Raw genomic sequence first — 25,522 nt, 5'->3', positions numbered from 1 at the left:
TTGTACCATCAAATGGACTGTCAACACCAATGTTTTAAAGAATTTATCAAAGTAACTAAATGTTATCTAAGTAACTTTCATTTCAAAAGGAATTTGTTTTTACCTTTTTCTCACTACTTGGTTGCAACTAGCCTTTAAAAAAAGTTCATTGATTTGTTATTTCCTTCATTCTTTTCTTCTTATTCATTGTATAATGTAGTCATATAAGTAAGCCGTTTTTCACAACGTTTACCCTATTATCAATGGATAAATCTGGGGGTTTTGTTTTCAGAATTTCGTGCCCATGGTTTGCAAATAAAAAAGTGTTTTTGATGCCATACCGACTCGCCCTCTTTTCTCAAACATTGACGATACAGGTACGGTAAAAGTATCAACACAAAAAAAAGAATGACTAACAAATTATTATAAAAAATAATTAAAGAAAACAAAAAACTTGTAATGTTTCCACATTAAAATTCGGAATCGATTCGTAATTTGTTCAAATATTAACGTAAAATTTAAGACAATTACACTTTTGTATTACCCGTTGTCTCTTTTCGTATATCTCAGCTGCCAGATCATAATGTTTAGCCATCGCAAGACAGTTTGCCGCCTCCTTAGTCCTTTTCAACTTCATAAACTTTAAAGTTGCTTCATATAATTCTTCTCTCATTTCACTGCTGTTTTGATTTTTTTTGCGTGCATTTTTATAATGTAAATAAGCAAATGCCAATTCTTATTTATAAATACAACCAGCCATTTTAAAACATTGTGCCGCCTGGTCATATAATTCCCTTTTCATCAGTTTCTCTCCGCTTGACATCCACTCTGCAGGTGTGGACTGAACCGTAAAATCTAAAAGAAATATATAATATGAAAGGGAAACGATATGTATATACAATTTTAGCACATATGGAATAAAAGGATGATAAAATATGTTGCCAGTATGGTTACTTTCATTCAAGTTTTTGAGTTTTCATTATTCCCAGTTAAAGGTCTTTTATATAGAACATGTTTTGTAATGAAAATATCAGTTTTATTGAATATGAGACTACACTATAAACACGTGGACATTGAACAAACTGAAAAGCTATCAATCAACAGAACAAGTGAAAAACAACTGCCACATTCCTGACTTGCCTAAAATGGAGGGAGAATAAGCAAATTTAACGTTTGTTTTAATAAAAATAATTTGAATGCATACATTTCAATTGTATTTTTAGAAAAAGCTTGATTATTAATATAGAATGTGAAGTCTAGCATTTTAATATAAAAATGAGACGTCTAGCATTTTAATATAAAAATGAGGTGGTGTGGCATGATTGCCAATGAGACAACTATCCACCAAAGTTCAAATGAAGTAGGTGTGAGCTATTATAGGCAACCGTATTGTCCGTTTTTTACATATAAGCATCTGAACATTTAAAAACCATACAAATAACTTTTTTAACACTTGCATGGATGTGGCTGTGTATCTAAGATAGAAATACCTACTTCTCTCAGTAGAGGTTTTAACTAAATCAAGAGCTGTAAAGTATTGAAACATAGGTGTCCTTTTTTCAACGTCTTCATCAAATATCCAAACGTTAACTCTGGCTCGAGTAATTGCTGTATAGAGCTGTTTCAATTCTGAATTTAGCACTTTATGTAACTTCTGATCAAACGTCAAAGGTCTTGACGAATATTCTATAATCATAAGAGCTACAATCTCATATTTCATATCACAAATGTATCATTTAATTTTCTTTCTATTGACAAAATACGGTCTTTTCCCTGCGAAATCCTAGCAAAATGTATAAAACTGTCACAACCTGTAGCTTTAAAAATAACTCGATAAAATATCATTCTTAATACGTTTTTAAAAATAGAACAATATAAACAACATCTTGGCAAAGTATGAACGAATTATGTCATTTGTTTGGTGTATATACTCTAATATTATTTCATTGACCATAGACAAATGTTTTGTCATAACATCAATCACATTCCAACAATGTATTTGAAAAATGAATCCAAGATGATAAAAAAACAACTGTGACCTAGATTTCGACTACTTAATATGTACTGCTTTTTACAAATCTATATATGAAAAACTATTCTTACTGGAGTTATATCTTTACAAAGGATACAATCAAAGATTTACCTGTTTGCAAAGTCTTGTCTGCTGTATGTCTCTGCAAAAAGTCTGTAACAACTCTCCATTCTTTCGAAGCCTGACACAAACAAGCATATAATCATTTGAGGTATTTTCAGTATAATGCATTTTTATTAATATATAATACCAACATAATAACAAAAGCACTGCTATGCTAGTATTATTTCAATCAACGTTTAAATCACATTTGATATACTAAACGGTAATAAAATTAGTAATAAAAGTTACCAAAACAGCGTGGCACAACCATTGTTGGTTGTTATTTTATGATTAAATCATTACTTCAATCTGAGCAAATATGTTCTTTAAATAACGAAATATAAGAACTAACCACCTTTTAAGCAGAAGTGTTAACTCTTTGTTTCTTGATGCCAGCTAGGCCGAAATGGCTGATTATTGGCAAAACAGATATAGAACAATAACTGATGCTAAACATAGAGGGTAAGTTCATATGAATATCGCGTTTGTTTGCAACCTATGTACAGACCTGTGAATTTTTGAAAATGTTGAACAACAGTATATCATCAAACTCTAGTCCTTTTGCTTCATATAATGTTAGAACAATTCCAGTTTTCAATTCTTCCGGCACTTTGTCACGTGCGTCGTCATCAACTACGAGAATCGCTTGGTGAGCACCAAACTCTATTTGTGATGTGTCTTGTTTATGTTGGCATAACATTTTTATTAAATCATCCGGAGAATATGCATAAAGTATGACAGGCTTTGGGCCATTAAAAACACATTGTTCATCTGGAAGTTTGTCAAACGAATCCGAAAATAAGTCAGCTAGAATGTCAAGAACGCTTTTTGCTAGTTCTGTAATACCACTGTGAGATCTGTAGTTATGTGGAAGGTTGTGCACACGTTTTAGTATTGTAGAAACATCAACCGCTTTCATCTTAAAAACATAACAAACATATCTAACGTTAAGTAGATTTCCATCTAAAACCGTACAAAACAGTAGTTATATTCCACAAGACGGAAATTCTTATATTCTTTGATGTTAAAGACATCATCTTTATATTAATAAACACGTCTATACAATTTTACGAAAACATCCTTAATTTACAATTTTCTTTGAATGTGTGAACAAACAGCACAAAAATTTTCTAATATGAAATTTGTCAATAAAAACGTACGGTAATCGGTATTCTTCGCACCTACAATACGTCAACTCAGCTCATTGTTTGTTGATACAATCGTTTAGGTTTAATGATGAAGTTTCACTTTTTAAATGCGTGTATGCAAATATAAAAGGAAGCACTACGAAGTAAAATTGTTACCGCTAATGTTATAAATAGATCTTCAGAGGTAAAAAAAAAACCATATACGTGTAACAAGTCAAACTAGCTCTCCAGTAGTGAATTAGAGGCAACAATAATTCCCTATGTTCATAAGTCCATAGGAACATGAAAATCATTGTAAAACATAACTGTTGAAATCGTAAAAGGAGCAATACCATGTGTATTGGGTGGACATTGTTTCCTGTTATGCATGATTAAACAACCTAATTTACAGAACAGACGATTTTTTCTCGAATCTAACGATCTAAGACACCGAAAACATGTCGCAAATAAGTTTAGACAAAGGCAAAACTAATCGGTTAACCGATTTGTTTTGTGTCAGGAGGAGACCACGGTTAATGAAGTGCGCATAATCAGAACATGCACGAGCCTAACGTTTCAACTGAGATATGTAAACGCCATACGATAGGGCAGAAGTAATGAAACTGCTGAGGAATTGGAAGTTGAGATCATCACGTTTTTCCTGGATGAATTAATCCAAGATATGAAGCAAATCGTTCTAGTTTAGGCAGCATCCTCAATTCATGTGAGATGCAAGCACTTACTGAAATGAGGGTTATTGCGTGGTAGTATGTCTTCAATATATCTGAAAGGGAAATAAAAGAACGTAACAACATACGCTTCATATCAGCACAAACAAGTCGTCCTATAGGAGTGTACAATTTATTCCAATTGGAATCCGACAGTTTAATATAAATCCATTAAACTCGACAAATTTGATGTCTATCAAAACTCCATCATTTTGATGACATCATCTTTCTTGTGCTTGTTGTTGTAATCAGTGTGTTTCTTCAATAAGGAATTTTCCATAACCTTAATATATGCAATAACACTTTACTGATGTTAACATCTCATAATTCAATTAAGAAGATAAATCAAAGTTATAAACAGAACATCTGGGGGAATCGCAATATAGTTATTAGTTCTAGTACTAGTGACTAAAAAGCTTGTTTTTCCTATGAACCCATAATTACTATTTGCTCAATTTATTGATTTGTTTCTAAAATGCAGAAGAACTCCTTATCAAACCCAATTGAGAAGAAATGAATGTCTTTGTCTTGAACAGTTCTTGGAGACAATTACAAATACAATGATAAATAACAAACACATAGTATGAATAATGGTTTAAAAAATGTCATAATAATGTCAAAAAAATCAGATATTCAACATACAACTATATTTTAAATATATGAAAGTATATTTGACAACTAAGGAGAACACGTTTTTCAAAAACTTTCTTTGATAAAGAGCTGAAAATGGTCCAAATATAAAACAACGATATCAAAATAATATACGTGATTTGAATATACATAAAATCGAATATATACCAAATATCACATTCATAGTAGCAAGAATGACTAACAATGAATAACATAACACGTCAAAATGTTGAAATTTGCTCGCAACTTTTTTAACCAGTTACAAAAAGAGCAAACTTGCCCACGATTCTCTTTTACTTGTGTATTCAACAAATCAGCTCCATATCTGAAAGAAAGCGTTTCAGGGGATATTTTCATGCGATTTCGAAGTTCAATTGTGGTATCTAGGTATAAAAGGTTAGCCTTTGATGAAATCAAGTGTTCATAAAACTCATGATTCAATGTTAACTAAATATCTACAGCAACTGCAAGAAAAGCTAAAAAAAATATAAAAACGGTCGAGTATTTTCCGGTAATTTTCCATGCACGCATGTTAAGATAAATCAAACTTTATAATATAAACAAGCTTACTATTTACAGGGATAGCAAAAACACTTGAATAGGTTGTGTAATTTTAATACCTGATATGTTTTGTGTATAACATTGAAAAAATCTTGGGTTTTTCAGCAGGGACAAAATTTAAAAACTAACAGGTATACTTTTAAGGTGATCAATTGAAAGGTGATCTGAATAGATCCATAGAGGTCAAAGCAATTATTCATTTTGGAAAATTATATGATACTCGCCATTTAAATTAAATGTTTGTGTTGATTTTATTCATATTTACAGTTTCAAAATAAACATATTGTTACATTTCAAACTATTCAATCTCAATATAATTGTCGAGAAAACAGACACTTACCGTCAGGTTCTTGCTTGTGTGGTGGAACAGACTAACCAAGTCTTTAAACCGGAATGAAACTCCTTTCATAATACTCTGAGCTGTATCACCAGTAAGAAACATTCCATTTGGACTTTCGCAAAGGTTGATCAGAAGATACAGTTCAGATTGAGTGAAATCTTGGGCTTCATCCACATATATTTCATGTACAATCCATTTTCTTCTTTTCTGCTTCATAAATCGTCGATACAGATTTTTAACTACGTCTGTTTGATCAAATAAACATTTCTGTCGTCGCATATGTTCGTATATCAAAAATAGTTCATACAGAGTTTCCCGATCGTCAACAAAGGCTGGTGCTTGCTTTCGTCCCATTTCAAAGTACTCGGCTTTCGACAGATAGTCTTTCTCAGATGCAAGTGCCTCAAAAGAACCTTTAATAAAAGACATTATCTCTGTCCAAATCAATAATGGGTGGTATCTGTTTTTGTGTACCTTAGTTTTTCCAATCATTTGCGGCCACAAAAGTTCTTCAAACACATTATAAGTAACTTCTCTTCTAGGGTCAGGTTTTCTTTTTTTCTTTTGGGAAATCCTTTCTGACTGTGATTTGTGTTCTGTGTTGCTGTTCTCATTTTCATCGGTGCTATCACTGTCATAGTCCTCTTCCTCCATACAAAGTAATATAGATATGTCATCAACATCGGTCCATCCTTTAATATCAGCTTTTAGACTCCCATCATCAGGGTTTCTATCAAAATAATATGGCGCTCCTAATGTTGCATCAAACATCAACCAAAAGTACTTTGCTGTGACAAAAAGGGGATACTGTTTGTCAGAAAGATCTTGAAGACGATTTGGCAAATCTGTGTCTTCCAGTATCCAATGTGCAGCAGTAATACCATCACCAATCATAAATCCTCTAAAACTCTTTCGAACTTCTGAGCAGAGTACACCGTTTTTGGTTATGAATACCTGACGCAAATGATGTTCAACCTTTTCTAAGGTTTCCGAGTCAACTTGATCTGTCATATATTCAATTGCCCCGAAATTTGTACTGTCCTTTACAGCCGACATTCCATTTGTGTTACCATTGGTAAAAGTATCACTACTTATCATTGATCTTACCTCTTCTGTTTTTTCTTCTCGAAACTGCATGGTAGGATCTTGGATGCATGTAACTACTCTGTGTCTGTCCTCAGATGGATGCATTATTTCGACGTCGTCAAAAGGTGTTTCTTCTTTCGTGGTAGAAGCACAATTGATACCTATTAATACTACATTAGATCTAGAGAATTTGTCAATGGGTATATTTTTTTCTAGTTTCTTAATAATTTGTAAATTTATCAACGGTAAATATTTAAGATAGGTAAGATATAATAAGCATAAGGATAATCATACTGAGTATATATCTCCCAGTTGATACGATATTCCATTGTTTTATTTCATATCATGATTTCCTTGATAGAGGGTTGCTGCTCACAAGGAAGCTAGTTAATCAAGAGTTTCAAGTGGTGAAGTTGAAATCGTCCCTTCGTAAGTTTTACGGACGCCATTACGAGTTGGTTGACCGTTATGGAATATCCATTTCACAGATGACAACGGATATATTCCAATTGTCGTAACTCCAATCCCTTCCCCTTTTCCCCGAATGTGACCTACCGAATTAGACTTATCACCGGGTTTGTACTAACATGAGCAACACGACAGGTGGAGCAGATTCGCTTACCTTTCCGGAGTACCTGAGATCACCCCAGTTTTTGGTTGGGTTCGTGTTGCTCAGTCTTCGGTTTTCTATGTTGTGTTTTGTGTACTTTTGTTTGTCTGTTTGTCTTTTTCTTTTTAGCCATGGTGTTGTCAGTTTATTTTCGACTTATGAGTTTGAATGTCGCTTTGGTATCCTTCGCCTCTCTTTTATATAACTACTGATATAACAAACATAATTTCTGATTTAAACTTCCTAACATGAAGTATAAAATTGCCACGTTACATTGCGCAACCTGTTACATTCAAGATTGAAACAGTTGTTCGGAAAAAGCGTTAAAATATTCCTTCCTGTTTCGGTTCTTATATTTCAAATAATCTCCTAATCATACAAGGTAAATATTGTTGAATTTGACTGATTTTTAGAATAACCTTCACCCCGATTGCAAAGAGAAAAAGTTAAGGAATTAAATGCATGAAATGTTTGGAAGCGTAAAAATTTTTAAAAAATCTACAGAGACTAGACAAAATCATCGAAGATCATCTTCACCTGAAGGAATTATAACTTTCGTTTTGGTACCATTGCCTTATCTTAAAAACAGTTATATGCATAATAAAATACATATGTAAACAACGTAATATAAGAGTATTGAACACACGAGTGTATAAAGTCCCCGCCGGGCTCACCAAAAGCAGAATATACAAAGTAGTTGTAATTTAGACTAAGATGGGTGATGCCGACTTCGGTGCACAAGACTCCTGTTTAAAGAATAATTCTACCTATGACTATAATAATGCAGAGTCTGAAAGAAATAAAAAATTATATTTGAATATAAAACAAACCTTTGTGACGTTCACTATTTTCCACTATTTCTACGTCTTTTAAGGTTTTGTTGTCTAGATTATGAATAGACCAATACTGTTGAAACCGGTACCAAAGACGATAGATACAACAAGTTGTTTTTCCTGTGCCACTGCGACCAATAACTACTACTGGTGCTGTAAATGGCAAGTTAATGATGTGATATTCCAAATCTGTGACTCGAAAGGGAAATTCCCCCTTACGTTCATGTAAAATTGAAAAGGCAACATTTGATGAAAACGTATAAAACTTTATTGTAGTGTATTCGTTGTCATTCGAATTTGCTGGAGGATACAGAGTTATTATTTGGCATGGAGCACTATCCTCACGTGCAGGCTCATAAATAATAGGATGTTTCACATAAGTATTATCGAAAGTATTGTTATTAATTTGTATTTTTTTCTGAATTAAACTTTTTGATCCTTTTTCATAAGATTTAACAATTCTTTCCACCGACTGGTGAATATTTTTATGTTCCATGACAACATCCCAAAGTATGATTACTTGGGTGTATAAAGGATTATTTTCCGTGGTTAATCGTGGTGAAAATGCGATCGCAACTTCCCAGAGAAGTCTGCTTCCTTTACTAAGTTTTGCCTCGTACAGGCCAATTATTTTGGAACGTGTATGTAATTTCTTACAAAGAACGTTTGTCCATTGTCCAGACACAAGAGACTTAATTGTTTCTTTTATCCTTTTTTTTATGCCTGGCATAATGTGGGTGTCTCTCATACACTTCCGAAAGTCATAAGTATATTGCATCTCCCATACTGGATCTTCAAACATTCCACGTGTGATCTAAAAAAGACAGAAAAGAAGTAATATATAATCTCAGACAGTTGTCATATGTTATTGCACTAGAAAAATTAGGAATCATGCTCCAAATGCCCATAAGTACATCCCTACATGTCAACACTGTTAAATGAACTTTGTTACAATCAATTGGAGTGTTTTTAAATTTTAATATGTACGCACTTATATCCATAATAAAGTCAATATAAAAATAATAAGCCATGAATAACAAGTCTCACTGTATCTTATCTATCTAAAAAATGTAAAAAAAGGCAATACAAATCGTAAGACATAGAATTTATCAAACTATCATGACAAAAAAGAAAAAAAGCTCACACACACAACTATAAATTGAACAAAACGTAACCTGTCAAACATCAACATTGAACTATAGAACTACTGAAGTAAAACTGAAGTAGAATAATGATACAATCCTTCTTGTTACTCTTGATATTTGTTGTCATAAACAAAAGAAACAGGACAAGTTTGTAGCTACTTGTGACCAGGGTTGGCAAAAACCTGGGTTTTATGAGTAATGCCCACCCTAGTGGGAAATACTGGGAAAACCCGGGTTTTGTTAAGTTTCACCGGGTTATACTGGGCAATAATGGGTTATATGAAATACTAGCCTGAATCTTTAAGAGGATTGAGTGATCTTTTACAAATGCAATATCTAAAAGATTAATATATTTAAGACAATATTCAAATTTATGACTAGTGGTCTCAGTTCATAAGTTCACTTGTTCGAGACTTAGTATAATATGTATAAATTTGTGAATGTATTGGTCCAGCAAGTCTATGACATACATTAACACGCATACTCTGACAAATGTAAAAAGTTTCCTCAGTCAATAGATAATTCCCCATTGTTTGTTTTACATTGTCATTCCGTCTAAATTTGTCAAATTGTTAGCATACGTCCTATTTTTTATTTGATATGTAAATATTTTATATTTAGAGTGATCAATTCATTATAAGTTAGGAAAATGACTATTCGACAATTTTTAATCATTGTTTTTTTTTGTGTTCTTAAAAGTTTTACACAGTTCTCGCATATTTACATGTACATCACTAAATAATAAGTTATTATTCAGATTATAACATGTTTGTTTACATTACAATAATAATTCTTTTCGTCTTTTCAAGTGTGTGTGATATGTCCTCTAATGGTATTTATTTATCAATATTATTCATAGCAATTAAATTGTACAATTCACTAATGACAATACGCTAAAATACATTAAAAAAAAGTGACTTTAAAGTAAGCAAGTATATGTCACTGTGAGACTTCAACAATGAGCACAATCCATGCTGTTAGGTAAGCTATTGTAAACCAAGACATGACAAAACGTAAAACAATTCAAACGAGAAAAATCTGGTCAATGATAAAACAATAAACAAAAAGAATATGTCAGACAGCAACCAACAAATACCACTGAATTACAGGCGCCTGACTTGGGACAACACATATTAAATGTGGCAATTGAAATATGTTTGTGAGTGCTCAACTTTCCCCCTAACTTGTGAGTGTTAACGTATCTTAATTTTGTTCCTTCTAACAGAATTTCCTATGAACAATATTTTATATTTACTGTTTGCAAAAGTGGGAATTATCGAAATACTAAGGATTTTCTTATCCCAGGCATATATTACCTTAGCCGTATTTGGCACAAATTTTTTGGAATTTTGGGTCCTCGATGCTCTTCAACTTTGTACTTGTTCGGCTTTCTAACTATTTTGATCTTAGCGTCACTAATGAGTCTTATGTAGACGAAATACGCGTCTGGCGTATCAAATTATAAGCCTGGTACCTTTGATAACTATTATAACCAATGATATGATATGCTATATATATAAGTCTGAAAATTAAACCCAACAGTGTTAGAATTAGATTTTTATGCTAACAAATTTTCGTCCCTCAACGGGATTTGAACTCACACCTTTGATACAATACAGCACCAATCGCTTAGCCTCATGTCCAGAGCTCTAGACCACTCGACCACATCCGCTATATAAAAATATAACTTCAATAGTCGTAGTGTTACCTTGTCACGTAAGGCGAATCTAGAGATCTTTCTGTGTTGTGATGTTACACTATTGTTTCAGATAAGGGTAAAGGTTTGGTAACATTAAAACGTTTAAACATGCTGCATTTGATTGCACCTGTCCTATGTCAGGAATCTGATGTTCAGTAGTTGTCGTTTGTTGATGTGGTTCATAAGTGTTTCTCGTTTCTCGTTTTTTATATAGATTAGACCGTTGGTTTTCCCGTTTGAATGGTTTTACACTAGTAATTTTTGGGGCCCTTTATAGCTTGCTGTTCGGTGTGAGCCAAGGCTCCGTGTTGAAGACCGTACTTTGGCCTATAATGGTTTACTTTTATAAATTTTGACTTAAATGGAGAGTTGTCTCATTGGCACTCATACCACATCTTCTTATATATATAGACATAAGACATGTGTTTTAAGCGTGAGTAGATGTTATATTATTATTTTTTTATATATACACTGTATATATATATATATTTGTTGGAACAAATACTCTATACCCTTTCCGTAAGAAACAAATACTGTAATTTTTTCTTCCATGGGAAATAATATTCCAGGATATTTCTTCCTCTTGGAAACAATTTTATAAAGGAACTTTTGTTACATGAAAAGTGTAAGAAATAATATTTTTCTACACTTACTTCAAATTGAGTATCATCTAAATTCACGTCTTCAATGACACAATCATCACCATGACCAGATTCCTGAAATATCATAATTTAAACAGTGCAATTATGTTTGCATTAATTTCTTTTTGCATTTTGTTTATTTTTGACAAAGTTGTAAAACTAAACTTGTGCATCGTGAAAATACCAATGCTATTTTAGCCAGTTTGCTATTGATGAAATACATCGAAAATTATTTTAACATGCATAATTTTCTAATCAAACATCACAAAATGTTACATAATTAAAGTAAAACATACAAGAATCGTTTTGACCAAGCATCTGCATTTTTTAAGAAATTATTCGTCTAGAGTGCTTGGGTAAAAGTACATGCCGTGGATTATTTTTAACTTTTTGGGGTCCAAAGATGTCAGCCTCATTTCGTGACTAAGTTCATTATACAGACTTACAGTAGTCAAGCCGCGCTCGGTTTTATCTTGGTCATCTTTTTCCACTTTAGGTTTTTGCTTACTTTCCAAACTTTTTATCATTTGTATTATCTGTGTAAGATTTGATTCTTGAATCTCTGGATCTTCTTTAATTTCTATATCGGGTTTAGCTTCTACCGGTTTGTCATTTGCTTCCTTTTCGTTTGATGGATTGATCTCTGAGAAATCACTAGTATCTGATTTCTTTCGTACAGGTTTAGCAATCAAATTTGTCACAACACTTGCGCTTTGTGTTTTAGGGATATTCGGGGTGTTACACAGTGTCTGAGATTTCAAAGCGTTCGTTTCATACTCAATTGCTTCCTGAAATATTTTGGACCGTGGGTCATCTACTTTTACATAATCATGGGGATATTTTCCTTCTTTGTTTTGAATTTCACACCGAACTTGCATCTTTTGTAAAATATCAGCCAACCTCTGAGTTGTTTTGTTTAAATTGTGTTTGGCAATTAAGTGGAACAATGTGTCACCATTTTTATCTCGTTGTCCAGGGTCCAAATATTCATATCGTATAGAATTTTTGTCATATAATTCCATACACTTCTTGAAAACTGATATATTATCTGAAAGAAAGATTGAAGTAAAGTGTACAACGTGATCATGATAGATTAATTATAATTTGTATAAATTGGCCCCGTAAATGAAAATAATACTTAAATAATTGTGTGCGTACGTAACGCTTATCTGGATTTACCTTCACCAGGAACCTCAAACCAAAAAAAAAAGACTATAGATATACTACATTATGTAATATAAGCTATGTAACCAAAAGGGACCTAAAAGAGCCAAATTCATCTAAGTCTAATTTTATCTGAAAATGCCGGTACTTTTGTCTCTTACTAACTTTTAAAGTTATCAACTCATTTTTGAACTAAATTGTCTACTAGTATATTATAATTATGTGCATTTATCGATAATATAAACATAATCTTTTTAGAATTTCACTATTTTGCATTTCAGGGACAACACAATAGCTCCTACAATAACAAACACAAGTCATAAATGTTGTCAGTGGTTTTAGGGCTTCTAGATCATTTAGAACCCTTCTATCTATTACTAAAAAATGTATCACAAAGAGATTCTTTATTCATCAGTCTATTTATTTCAAGGATTTAGGCCTGTAAATGTTGTCTTTTCACTTAACAAAAAAAAAAACCTTTTTAAACCAAAAGTATTGTATTAAAGTCTTCCTGACATGCAAGGTTATGTTCTGCGAGTTGAACGTGAATGGGATTCCTTACGAACGTTCCCTACCTATTGAAACAGCTGCAAAAAAAATGCGTGTACATTTTGACACATGTCTCTATCGGCAGTAATAATAGTTTGATATCATAGTCCTTATGAAGAATTAGTTCAATTATTATTGCCACCTGTGGAGCAGGATCTGCTTACCCTTCCAGAGCACCTGAGATCACCTCGGTTTTTGGTGGGGTTTGTTAGGGGTTATACTGTTGTTTGTCTTTAGGTCTCTTTTAGTTTTTTGCCATGGCGTTGTCAGTTTATTTTAGACTGATGAGTTTTAATGTTCCTTTGGTATCTTTCGCTTCTCTTCTTGAAAAAGGCTACGTTTTTACGCGTCTTACAAATTATTATAAACTTCATCTAACATACAACTATGACATACATGGTTAACCTTTCACCAAGAAGAGTTGCCAGACTTCTTAAGTCTTATGAAGAAAAAAACATTCGTCAATAAAACGGAGAAAAACGCAAAAAAAAAAATCATCTGGAGGTCAACATATGTTTACCGATATCACAAACTTGTCAAAGCATTTACTAAATTTTATCATCGGTACAAGGACATCATTCGTAAATATAAATCAACGTGCAGACATCTTATACGTTATGGTATTCCATATCCAATGTTTTATGATAATATTCTATACAAAGCACAAAAATGTCGTCATTCACCTCAAAAGCTAACCAAACCTTTAAACAGACTTATTCAGAAGGGATATAGTTACGATACTGTTGTCAGGTCATTAAAGATGGCATATTTTGGAATTAATATTGATTCACTCATATTGTCTTTGCTTCGGAAATAAACCAGTTGTTGGCATGATACGGGTTATGTTCTTCTCGTATATTTTATGATGGTATGATACTAAACCCCTAACGGGAGGGATTGTGCTTGATTTTCATATGATGAAGACATAATCTTTCCATCAGTTTAACTGAGGTCTGGAGCTGGCATGTCAGTAACTGCTAGTGATCATTTGTTAATTTATGTTATCATTGTCATTTTGCTTAGTTTCTTCTGTTATCTATTCTAACATCGGACTCGGACTTCTTTTAAACTGAGTTTTACTGTGCATATTGATTTGTGTTTGTTTATTCTACATTGGCTATAGGTATAGGGGGAGGGTTGAGATCACACGTTAAACATGTTTAACCCCGTCGCATTTTTGCGCCTGTCCAAAATCAGGAACCTCTGGCCATTGTTAGTCTTGTATTGTTTTTTTTTAATTTCGGTTCATTTATATGTTTCGGAGTTTAGTGTGACGTCCATTTTCTATGAACTAGTGCACAGTTTTGTTTAGAGGCCAGCTGAAGCCCGCCTCCGGATGCGGGATTTTCTCGCTGTGTTGAAGACCTTTTGGTTGCCTTAGGTTGTTTTCTACTCTTTGTTTGTGTTTTTGTCTCTTTGACACATTCCCCGTTTCCATTCTCATTTTTATTACGTGCAAGTTCTTTGGAAGTCAACTTTTCAGATGTCAACCGAGCCTTACTGAATTGCTTAATGTCTGCATCTATATTGTTCATTGTCACTTTACAGAATAAACCAGAATAGAAATTTCTAATCCATGGAGAGTACCTACATTCACCTTTGTTTTGATATTATTCGTGTTGCTCAATCATTTTGAATCTTTTTATGTGCACTGATCGATTTTCGGTTTTTTCTTTTTTAACCATGGTGTCGTATACTAGTACTTTTCTTTTATTATAATCTATTAATAGTATTTTTCTTAATTTCTCTCGCGATGTATTTTCTTTTAAATCTTTCTTACACCCTTTCCCTCTTGGTTTTACATATTTTTATTTTAAATGTATTTTACTCTACTATACCTTGATCCATCTTTACAGCTATATCCAAGACTGCATGAATCGGTGTATCTCCAGAGTATAGGCTTAAATGCTGAGGGTCGCATTCATGACTGCAGACCAAAGTTTCTATTAACTGATAGTATTTCCTTTCAGTAACAATTCTTATACATTTTCTGCCTCCTGAGAAAAAAAAAATCAACGTTCAAAACTGTTTCGATATGTATGCAGTCAGGTATAGCGACTGATAGATTTAAATCTGTTTTCTCTCGCATATTCTTGAAAAATATACTTTTTAATTCTAAAGTTAATGACAATTATTTACGTATTTGATTTCTGTTCATCATCTTATTTTCCATTTATCTAAAATCTTCATATTAAAACTGTAACGAATTTGTTCAAATTGTTTTATGAAACGCATTCGGTAAGTTTAACCGCTGTCTTCTTCAAACGAAGTTTGGCACTCTAAGAATCATGTGTCGTCGGCTCATAACAAGAAAAAACCACGAAACAAAACATATCACACGATCATATGATAATTAAAATCAAAAGCTAATTAAGAAAACAGCTTCTGTTGAACAGTTTGACAATATAGGACTCTCTCCTTCAGCGATTTTTTTTGTTTTTTTATTTTAATTTATATGTTTTGATGGGTTAAAGTGATTTTACTATCGGTAAACTACTGTCTAATTTTAAAAATGTAAAAGGTGCTTGGGACGATTTCGCCCTACTCAGAATACAAAGAATGTTGTTTTTATTATCTCGTGTTGTCTATCTTTAAAAGTTTAATTCTTGGCTCATTGCTATTTTTTACATTCAATACGTTTTGACTTCAAGTATTATGTTTTAAGCATCGCTTACAAAATAAATGAACGAATTTCGCAAAATCTTGAATCAAGAAAAATGAGTTCATGTAATGCAATAGGTAAACTAAAAGGACAAATTTAAAAACAGAGTAAATTGAAAGTGACAAAACTGTCCTAGCCTTTGGTAATTCCTGGATATACAAGATGTACTTTCTATATTTCTTCAGTTGCATAATCTAGCAATGAACTGAGGCTTGATTGATGTCGTTTGAATTACTAATAATACTGATGTTGACAACAATTTTCAAAGACATAGTAAGTACTTATAGTAATAAATGGTAATTACCGTCTGCTACTGATCCGCCATTTTGAAAGAACCAGTCAATGATTTCTTTAGTATTTCGTGAAAGATTTTTCTCTGTAAGAAGATATAATACTGAATCCAGTGGAATACCAGCTGCAAACCCAGAATACAGGTTATCTCCGTGAAGTTTTGAATGCTTCAATGCAAGGTTGCAAACCTGAAGCCATTTCTGTTGATTTTTTAATTCGTCAATGACCCGTTTAAATAGTTTTTGGGATATTCGGCATAACTCTGGGGGAATTTCTGGAATATTGATATTCATGTTATAGTTATAAGGACATTTTTACACATGAAACAAAAATCTTCAAATGTTCTGTATCAATATAAGTTATTCAAGACAACCTGGATTAAAATAAAAGGAACTTAATTTGCAATAAATAAATATAACACATATCTCATGTCTACAATATGTGTGATTGTTCAATCCGTACAAAAACTAGACTAACAGCTGACTATACGGTATGGGTTTTTGTTATTGTTGAAGGTCGTACGGCGACCTTTAATTCCTAATATCCACGTCATTTGAAATCTGGTATATAGTTGTATCATTGGCAATCAGACTGCATCTCCTTATTTTCATAACATATCGACGGGCGACTTATATTATAAATCCAATTTGGAATGTATGAAAAATGACACCAGATGAAATGAATGTGCATTTCAATAGAAAATGAAATCACGCTAACGGAAAATAACAACTCAGGTCATAAGATAGTTTTTCATGGCAAGTTAACGGTATATCATAACTGTTGGCGAATAAATGCTGTGGACATTGTTTTATCCACGTTGTAGGCGTTATTCCTGTATAACGTATATTTCTATAAATACATTTTGTCAGTTTTCGTAGATGCAACCTATCAATGTTCATGGATACACAGGGAAATTTCACTCACATCAATTTCACGTGAATTCAAATTCATGTGAATTTCATATCAAACGAGCTTATACGTGAAACTCATGTGAAATCAGTTTATGCGAGTATCACGTGAAAATCAAATGATTTTTTTTATTTTTAAAATACCGTAATTCAAATAACATCTAAATTTTCAATTTAATCAAAACCATGAAAAATACCAATTTTTTTTTGTAAATATAAAAAAGAAGATGTGGTATGATTGCCAATGAGACAACTCTCCACAAGAGATCAAATGACACAGAAATTAACAACTATAGGTCAGCGTACGGCCTTCAACAATGAGCAAAGCCCATACCGCATAATCATCTATAAAAGGCCCCGAAATAACAAATGTAAAACAATTCAAACGAGAAAACTAACGGCCTAATTTAAGTACAAAATAATGAACGAAAAACAAATATGTAACACAGCAACAAACGACAAACACTGAATTACAGGCTCCTGACTTGGGACAGGCACATATAGAATGTGGCGGTGTTGAACTAGTTTGAAGGCGCCAACCCTCCCCTAACCTGGAACAGTGGTGTAACAGTACAACATAAGGACAAACTGTAAAAATCAGTTGAAAAAGGCTTAACTCATCAAATGGATACAAATAGAAATACATTTAACAAAATCACAGAGTGGACTTGAACGTTTACTTGTACATCCAAACAACAAAAAGACACTAAGTACAGATCTGAGAGTACTCGCAGCTACTGACAGCTAGTTCAAAGCCAATAACAACTAATAAAAAAATCATGCATCTAAAGACATGAAAATTTTCACGTGAATTTCATGTATAAGCTCGTTTCAGGTGAATCTCACGTGAAAATTTTAATGTGAATTTCATGTGAGATTCAGGTGAAATTCACGTGAGCAAATTTTGCCTGTGTATGAAAATTACAAAGAATGGTTTTATAGAACTGATCCAGATATGACCAGTTATGAGGGTGTGGATGAGGTGTAAAGCATAAAGAGTAACGGGTCAAAACAAAACAGAATAGAGATTAATGGGGTGCTATAATATCTAGAATAGGGAATAATGAAAAAATTAAGAAGGCTTAAAAATCACGAAGACGGAAATGAAGACCCCTCACCCAGACCCCGGGTTATACAAATGTGTGTTTGAAGCTAAGGTTTTTCTCTGTTATTAGGTATCTGAATAAAGTTACAATAACCCAATGCAAAGTTTACATAACGTATACTCTGAATAGACAACGGCTATATCACTTTATATACGCAAAGTTGAACTTAAAAGGACTTGGCTATTGTTTATAAGTCCTATTTATACATTCATCGCTTTCACGTGTTTGAGCGTTTCTAATAAAAATATATCCAAAAAGCCTTCGGACGAACTAAATCTATATAGTGTCATTTTCATTTCATATGTATTACAATGCAGCAATATATAGGTAATCATATCCGTAATTGTATTCTGTGAAGGGTAAACAATCTCTCTTTTTGGAATGTATTTGAATATATAATGGAGATACCCGGGCCCTAAATATGAAGTTTGAATAATGTTGTATCAAAACTTTTTGAGAAAGCAACGACTCTACATGCTACAAATTATAAATATGCATTACTACCATAAAAAGCGTTACAAATTACGTCTTGACTTTTATAGTCGGGACCAAGTGAATAAAACAAACATAGGACACGATTTCTTGAAAGATGTTCATTTTTTACTATCGTTAGTTATTGGAGACAAACATCATTGAAAGTTAAAACATCTAAAACAAAAGAGCCAGAACAGAGCAGTTAAAACAGGCAACTCGTCTTAAGTGGTTGCTACTTTTTTTTTCGTAAACTTCGTAGTTTTGATAAACTAAAAAACTGAGACCATCGAATTGAAATAGAACATTTAAGTCATGGCAAGACCGAGGCATCGACAGTTGAGGAGATGGTGTCAAAAGGAGTATCCCTGTAGAACAACGATATCCAGGTTGTGTTTATTCCAAATACTGCCTTAATTTCTATCATTTCGACTTACCACAAACTGTTGATTCTGCGAGGAAATCGGTAATCAGTTTTATTGAATTTTCTATAATGTCCCTGTGTCTTGGACCCTTGTGCTTTGACTTTATTAGTCTTGAAAGTTCTACTAAGGATGTCGTCGAATCCTCTAGAATACTGTTTTGACAAGTAGTAAATTTTGCTAGACACTCATGACATTTATCCTCGTGCATATGTGTTTGGTCTGGCTCTCTTTCTAAATCTGGTTCGTCTTTTTCTATTTTCTTTGTCCCTTTTTGACCAATCAGTTGCTCTTTTTGTACACTTCTCTCTCTTCCTAAATTCGGCTTGTCTTTTTCTTTTTTCTTTCCCCCTTGTAAATCAATCACATGGTCTCTTTGTACACATCTTTTCTCTTTGCATTGTACTTCTAGTGGTTCAATTACTGTAAATATAATATTCTATTATGGTATCTTTATTATCAAATACATTTTTGTAATAACAAATGAAAATGATTTAAAATAATATATATATAACACGATTCCTCACAACTTACTTAAATCAATTATTTACAATGGAAGTCGTACTTTGATTTTTTTTATTTTCTATTCCTATTTGAATTTGTTTCTGTACCTCCTAATCATAAGGAATTAAAAAACGAGAAAAAGAACCAAAAAAAACGATTTTAAATTGTGCAATAAAAATAAATTTTTTATTCAACAAACAGTGTCCTCCGAAAAAAAGTGGCTGCTAGCATTTTTCATTTTTGGTATATAAAACGGATTGTCATCTTTTGAAAATCATGACAAGACGTGAAAATGTCGAATTCCGCTGTCAAAGGAGGTGCTAAGATTTTGAGATTTTTGGAACGTTTTAGTCTTATACAGTTTTTTGGTTTTTATAAATATCATTAAAATTGGCTGCTGGAAAAAAGTGGCTGCTATCTTGATTGGCTGCTAAAAGTGGCTGCCAGCTTGAGTCTGGTTTTCAAATACAGGATTTTCAAGAATGTGTCATTTGATAAAAAACAAATACTGGTATCTTCTAGCGATATTCCTTTTTATTGTTAGCATCCATTGCCGAACATAATGTTGATGAATGGTAAAAATGTGATAATCTATGTATAGAAAATATTCTGGAATAGCTTTCTTTGTCCTACTACTAAACTGACTTGAGTGAACACAAATAGAAAATCGCAGAATAATAATACGTCTTTTAGTGAGATTTTTTTTCTCACTCGGTCAGTAATATCACGGATGGTTTTAATCAAATTCAAAATACATGGGTCTAATTTACTTTATTCGAATTGGTTTCCCAGAGCAAGAGCGCCTATAATCAAAAGATAGAATATCATCAAATTAATAAAATGATTTTAGATAACAAAAAAAAATAAGAAGTTGAGGTAGGGGGCATTGATTAATTGTCAATATTTTAAACCTGTGCATTTATCTTTCATGCTCACTTTTATTATTGAAAAAATCTTTCTGTTCTGCAATTTCTGTTCATTATGACTTATTAGTTTTTTTATTCATCCTTTATGGTAGTGATTCTTACCTATTGACACAATATCGTTTATGAAAAAATAGAATGCTATTAAATGCCATATTAAATGATAAAATTATATTATATTATGTTAAATTATAAAAAAAAGCCAAACCTGATGCATTGTATTTCTGAAGGATCCTTTTAGATTTCTTATCATCTTGTAAAAGCAGTTCGAAGGCAATTTTTCCATCAATGTTCTTTGCAAAAGGATCAATTCCAACTTCAAGTAGCATTTTTACAACTACGTCAAATATCCAAATACTAATACAATACTCAGTTCTTTGTTTGGTAGCTAAATGAAGTGCTGTGTTACCAGAACAGTCCAGAAGATTAGGCGGATGTTTTTCTATCTTGATTTCATCACAAATGAATCGAAGAACACCTATTTCTCCTGAAATTAAAAACTATTTTTAAATTGCCAGTATTACTTATCTCTGTATTGTACCGTAATTCAATTTTTTGTTGTTGGTTGCTGTCTGCCTTATTTGTATTTCGTTTGTTTATTTTAGCATAAATCAGGCCGTTGGTTTTCTCGTTTGATTTCTTTCACCTTTTGTCTAATCGGATCCTTTTACAGTTTACTATACACTATTGGTTTTGCTCATTGTAGAAGGCCTTACATTGCATTATAGTTTTACATCGTCGTCCTTTGGTCTCTGGTGGATAGCTGTCTTCCTTTTTAATATCTTTTTTTGTATCTAGTAACTTCTAAAAGTCGTCAAGACAGACAATTGCGTTAATTTTTGAAGCTGTCTCCTTTTTTAATATCTTTTTTATCTAGTAACTTCTAAAAGTCGTCAAGACAGACAATTGCGTTAATTTTTGAAGCTGTCTCCCTTTTTAATATCTTTTTTATCTAGTAACTTCTAAAAGTCGTCAAGACAGACAATTGTGTTAATTTTTGAAGCTGTCTCCCTTTTTAATATCTTTTTTATCTAGTAACTTCTAAAAGTCGTCAAGACAGATAATTGCGTTAATTTTTGAAGCTGTCTCCTTTTTTAATATCTTTTTTATCTAGTAACTTCTAAAAGTCGTCAAGACAGACAATTGCGTTAATTTTTGAAGCTGTCTCCCTTTTTAATATCTTTTTTATCTAGTAACTTCTAAAAGTCGTCAAGACAGACAATTGCGTTAATTTTTGAAGCTGTCTCCCTTTTTAATATTTTTTTTATCTAGTAACTTCTAAAAGTCGTCAAGACAGACAATTGCGTTAATTTTTGAAGCTGTCTCCCTTTTTAATATCTTTTTTATCTAGTAACTTCTAAAAGTCGTCAAGACAGACAATTGCGTTAATTTTTGAAGCTGTCTCCTTTTTTAATATCTTTTTTATCTAGTAACTTCTAAAAGTCGTCAAGACAGACAATTGCGTTAATTTTTGAAGCTGTCTCCCTTTTTAATATCTTTTTTATCTAGTAACTTCTAAAAGTCGTCAAGACAGACAATTGCGTTAATTTTTGAAAGAGCATCAAGTGTATCTATAAACTAACACTAGTTTTTTACGTTACAATCAAATGGTTTTCATGAGGTGTCGTTGATAGAAGGAAAACAAAACAGAAAACAGTCACAATATAATAGAGTTTGCAGACTTCAAATTCAAAGTTTTCTTTCAAAGTATGAGCAGATAAAAACAATAGAAATCATCAGTAGTCTTTAACTACTTCTAATGGAAACAAAAATGTGCAAATTAATCATTTCAAACATAACATTCTGCTGTTTGGTCGGATTGTTGTCTCTTTGACACATTCCCCGTTCCCATTATCAATTCTATCTATTCAATGTCATAAACATGATAAAGGGAATAAATTGATACGAAGATGGAACTATAAGAAAGCGCACAAACGAGTCATGAACTTAGAAGATAAAATGATCGTAAGAGAAAAGAATGAAGTCATGGCAATATTTTTATGTTATGGTGCGTCTTATCTATTTATAAAACATTTAAAGGAATTTTTCGTTTGGTCAGCCGGTCAAATCTAGCTACTGAAATGACGGGTATAAAAGATAAAAAGTACCGCCTCAAGTCTATAGATATAAAAAATGTGGTATGAGTGCCAATAAGACAACCCTCCATCCAAGTCAAAATTTATAAAAGTAAACCATTATAGGTCAAAGTACGGTCTTCAACACGGAGCCTTGGCTCACACCGAACAGCAAGCTATAAAGGGCCCCAAAAATTACTAGTGTAAAACCATTCAAACGGGAAAACCAACGGTCTAATCTACATAAAAAACGAGAAACGAGAAACACTTATGAACCACATCAACAAACGACAACTACTGAACATCAGATTCCTGACTTAGGACAGGTGCAAACAATTGCAGCGGGTTTAAACGTTTTAATGGTACCAAACCTTCACCCTTATCTGAAACAATAGTGTAACATCACAACATAGAAAAACACACTATAAAATATCAATTGAAATGGCTTAACTCAATCAAAAGACATTTTGCACGTTTATCCAATTTATTTTCTATATGACATTCTGTCGTCTAATACGTTGATTTCGTCTTCGTGACATTCACACTTCAAATTGACTTCAAGTTGTCTTTCTGTTACACGTGCACCAATCAATTTAATCAGTAAAAGGTAGATAAAAAGAACAATGCTTAGTATCTTCTCATGAGGACAAAAGACAAAACAGCGTTGTTAAAAATACTGCTCCTAACATTGTCTTTCTAATTAATCACTGACAAGTTCCAGGATACAATCTCTTTTCCAAAGATACCCCATACTTGGCCGAGATTGTCCAATTAAAGAGACACAACATTCAACCACATGTTTTCACTCCACTAGTAACAAATTAACCTCGAGTGCATCTATGTGTGGAGCGCACAATGACGATTAGACCAAACAAGTAAAAAGATGGCATTTCCAACTGAAGCTCCCCAAACTTCATGTGTATTTGGCAAAAAAACAGATTTATTTCCAGGGTTCAAAATACTAGTATGCTTGGAGGGACAAATAAGCATGTACTTTTATTGTTTTTTCACCTGTATAAATGATATACAATTCATAGTGGGATACCATTCCGGAACCAAATTTAAAAAAATGTATTTCAAGTATCAGTGTCCTTGAGTTTTAACATATCGACCCCAAAATCAATAGGCGTCATTTCATTTAAACTTTTCTATATCTTCCATCTGTATAAGTTCCATTTCAATCAAGCAAGGGATACTAAAATTATCACGGACACATGGACTCCGGTCAGAAAGTACAGACCGGAGGATGAGCGAACAAAGCAATAACTTCATGCTGAAATTATTTTCGAGGAGTATATACATGTTGAATTATATTTGAATTCTGTTTATCTTTTTTAATTCCTTTACAAATTTCAGAAGTAAAAAAACAAAAATAAATATGGTAAAATTGTCATTTATGGACATTACTCTTATAAGGAGTCGACGACCGATTTCGGCTATGTCGAATTATTTGTAGATCTTGTCTTGTAGTTCATTTTTGCTATTTAAATTGTTCTCTATCTGTTGTAGTGTTCGAGTTAATTGGAAAAAATATATTAAAAGGTAATATTCATTTTAGGGCAATATATCTCTTATAAGGTGCCGTCTGATATTTTGTTTTATCAAAATGAAAGTAGGTAGATCTTGACGTTTTGAACATTTCGGCTCTCGTCTATTTCTCTATTTATAAAGATTTTCAAGATAAAATACAATACTTCAATTCTATCTCTATGTTCTATTTTAGCAATGTCGGCCATGTTGGTTGGCAGGCGGGATCACCGGACAATGATTATTATGGCCAAGTTTGTTTTCAGAAGAGAAATTGTGTGTAAAAGTTAACCGATGACGACGACGGACACAACAGACGACGCATGACAAGTGATGACAATAGCTCACAATGGCCCTTTTTGGTTCAGGTGAGGTTAAATAATAAGATTCAGATTACTTTTTTTTACATATTCGAAGTTTATCAAAACAATAAAAAAAGAATCTTACATAAGTTCAATACTACATACAAATAAAATACATAAATATGCTAGCGAACCTGATGTTAATGCCATTTTTACAGCTGCGTGGATGAATGTATCTCCTTCCTCGGTTGATAATTCTGTGTAATTGCTTCCAAGACTAACAAAGAAGCTAATATGAGACACACATTGAGGATAGGACTGAATAAAATTCATATCACAAAGAGGTCTGAGATTAAATCTCTTCATCACAAACACACATGGCTTTCGTGCTGTATACTGGATCATATTTTCTACAAACATCGCCGCCCTTATATTCTTTTCCACCATAAAACTGTATAAGACATCTATCCATACATTGCACATGATATCTATACCCAATATGCGATGAAAATTATTTGGATCTGTAAAAACGTTAAAACATTATATATACGGGAAAAACAAAATAATTAATAAACTGTTTGATAGAAAAAAGGAGATGTGTTATGAATACCAATGAGACGGATATCCACCAAAGACCAAAGGACGAGGATGGAACTAACTATAGAATACCGCACGGCCTTTAACAATGAGCAAAACTTATAACGCATAAAGCTGTAAAACGCCACAGAATAACGAAATATAAAACATTTAAAAAAAGGAAAACCAAAAACCAATAATAAAAGCTAAAAACAATAAACGAAAAACAAATAATTATGACATACAGCAACTAACGTCAACCGCTGATTTATTGGCGCAGGCACATAAAGGATGTGTCGGGGTTAAATGTGTTTGTGAGCGCTCACCTTTACCTGGGACAGTGGTGTACCAGCACAACATAAAAAACTGTAAAAATTAATTTACTAGATCGACACGAAGCGCAAAAACAACTTACAAAAATCAAAAGAAAATCTAGCCTCAAAATTGACTTATGCATATGTTATCAAAACACTTGGAAAATTTATTTAATCGCACCAGAGACACATAATACAACTACTTATATATGTTT

At 32.6% G+C, this 25,522-nt stretch overlaps 1 protein-coding gene across 7 annotated transcripts in view; it reads right to left on the bottom strand.

Annotated features, from left to right (window-relative positions):
- LOC127721104 (TPR and ankyrin repeat-containing protein 1-like) overlaps window positions 1-25,522 on the bottom strand; it is a 56,845-nt gene that overhangs the window by 14,364 nt on the left and 16,959 nt on the right. For 3 of the 7 annotated variants that reach the window (XM_052227790.1, XM_052227785.1, XM_052227796.1), the window contains 13 exons: window positions 24,612-24,938; window positions 20,722-21,000; window positions 19,102-19,509; window positions 16,193-16,453; window positions 15,065-15,223; window positions 11,960-12,561; window positions 11,526-11,588; window positions 8,026-8,842; window positions 5,500-6,755; window positions 2,622-3,032; window positions 2,123-2,192; window positions 1,474-1,665; window positions 524-834 (listed from right to left, as the gene is read on the bottom strand). In XM_052227790.1, the coding sequence (XP_052083750.1) occupies window positions 716-834; window positions 1,474-1,665; window positions 2,123-2,192; window positions 2,622-3,032; window positions 5,500-6,755; window positions 8,026-8,842; window positions 11,526-11,588; window positions 11,960-12,561; window positions 15,065-15,223; window positions 16,193-16,453; window positions 19,102-19,509; window positions 20,722-21,000; window positions 24,612-24,938 (4,964 nt within the window). In that variant the 3' untranslated portion in view covers window positions 524-715. Of the gene's footprint in view, window positions 1-523; window positions 835-1,473; window positions 1,666-2,122; window positions 2,193-2,621; window positions 3,033-3,983; window positions 4,025-5,499; window positions 6,756-8,025; window positions 8,843-11,525; window positions 11,589-11,959; window positions 12,562-15,064; window positions 15,224-16,192; window positions 16,454-19,101; window positions 19,510-20,721; window positions 21,001-24,611; window positions 24,939-25,522 lie in introns of those variants that run through there. The other 4 variants (XM_052227802.1, XM_052227808.1, XM_052227815.1 and 1 more) reach the window with 4 other exon arrangements.

This window comes from Mytilus californianus, unplaced genomic scaffold (assembly GCF_021869535.1).
Source record: "Mytilus californianus isolate M0D057914Y unplaced genomic scaffold, xbMytCali1.0.p SCAF_1, whole genome shotgun sequence".
NCBI lineage: Eukaryota > Metazoa > Mollusca > Bivalvia > Mytilida > Mytilidae > Mytilus > Mytilus californianus.
The sequence above is the reverse complement of the archived record's forward strand: the minus strand, read 5'-3'. Positions and strand labels throughout refer to the sequence as shown.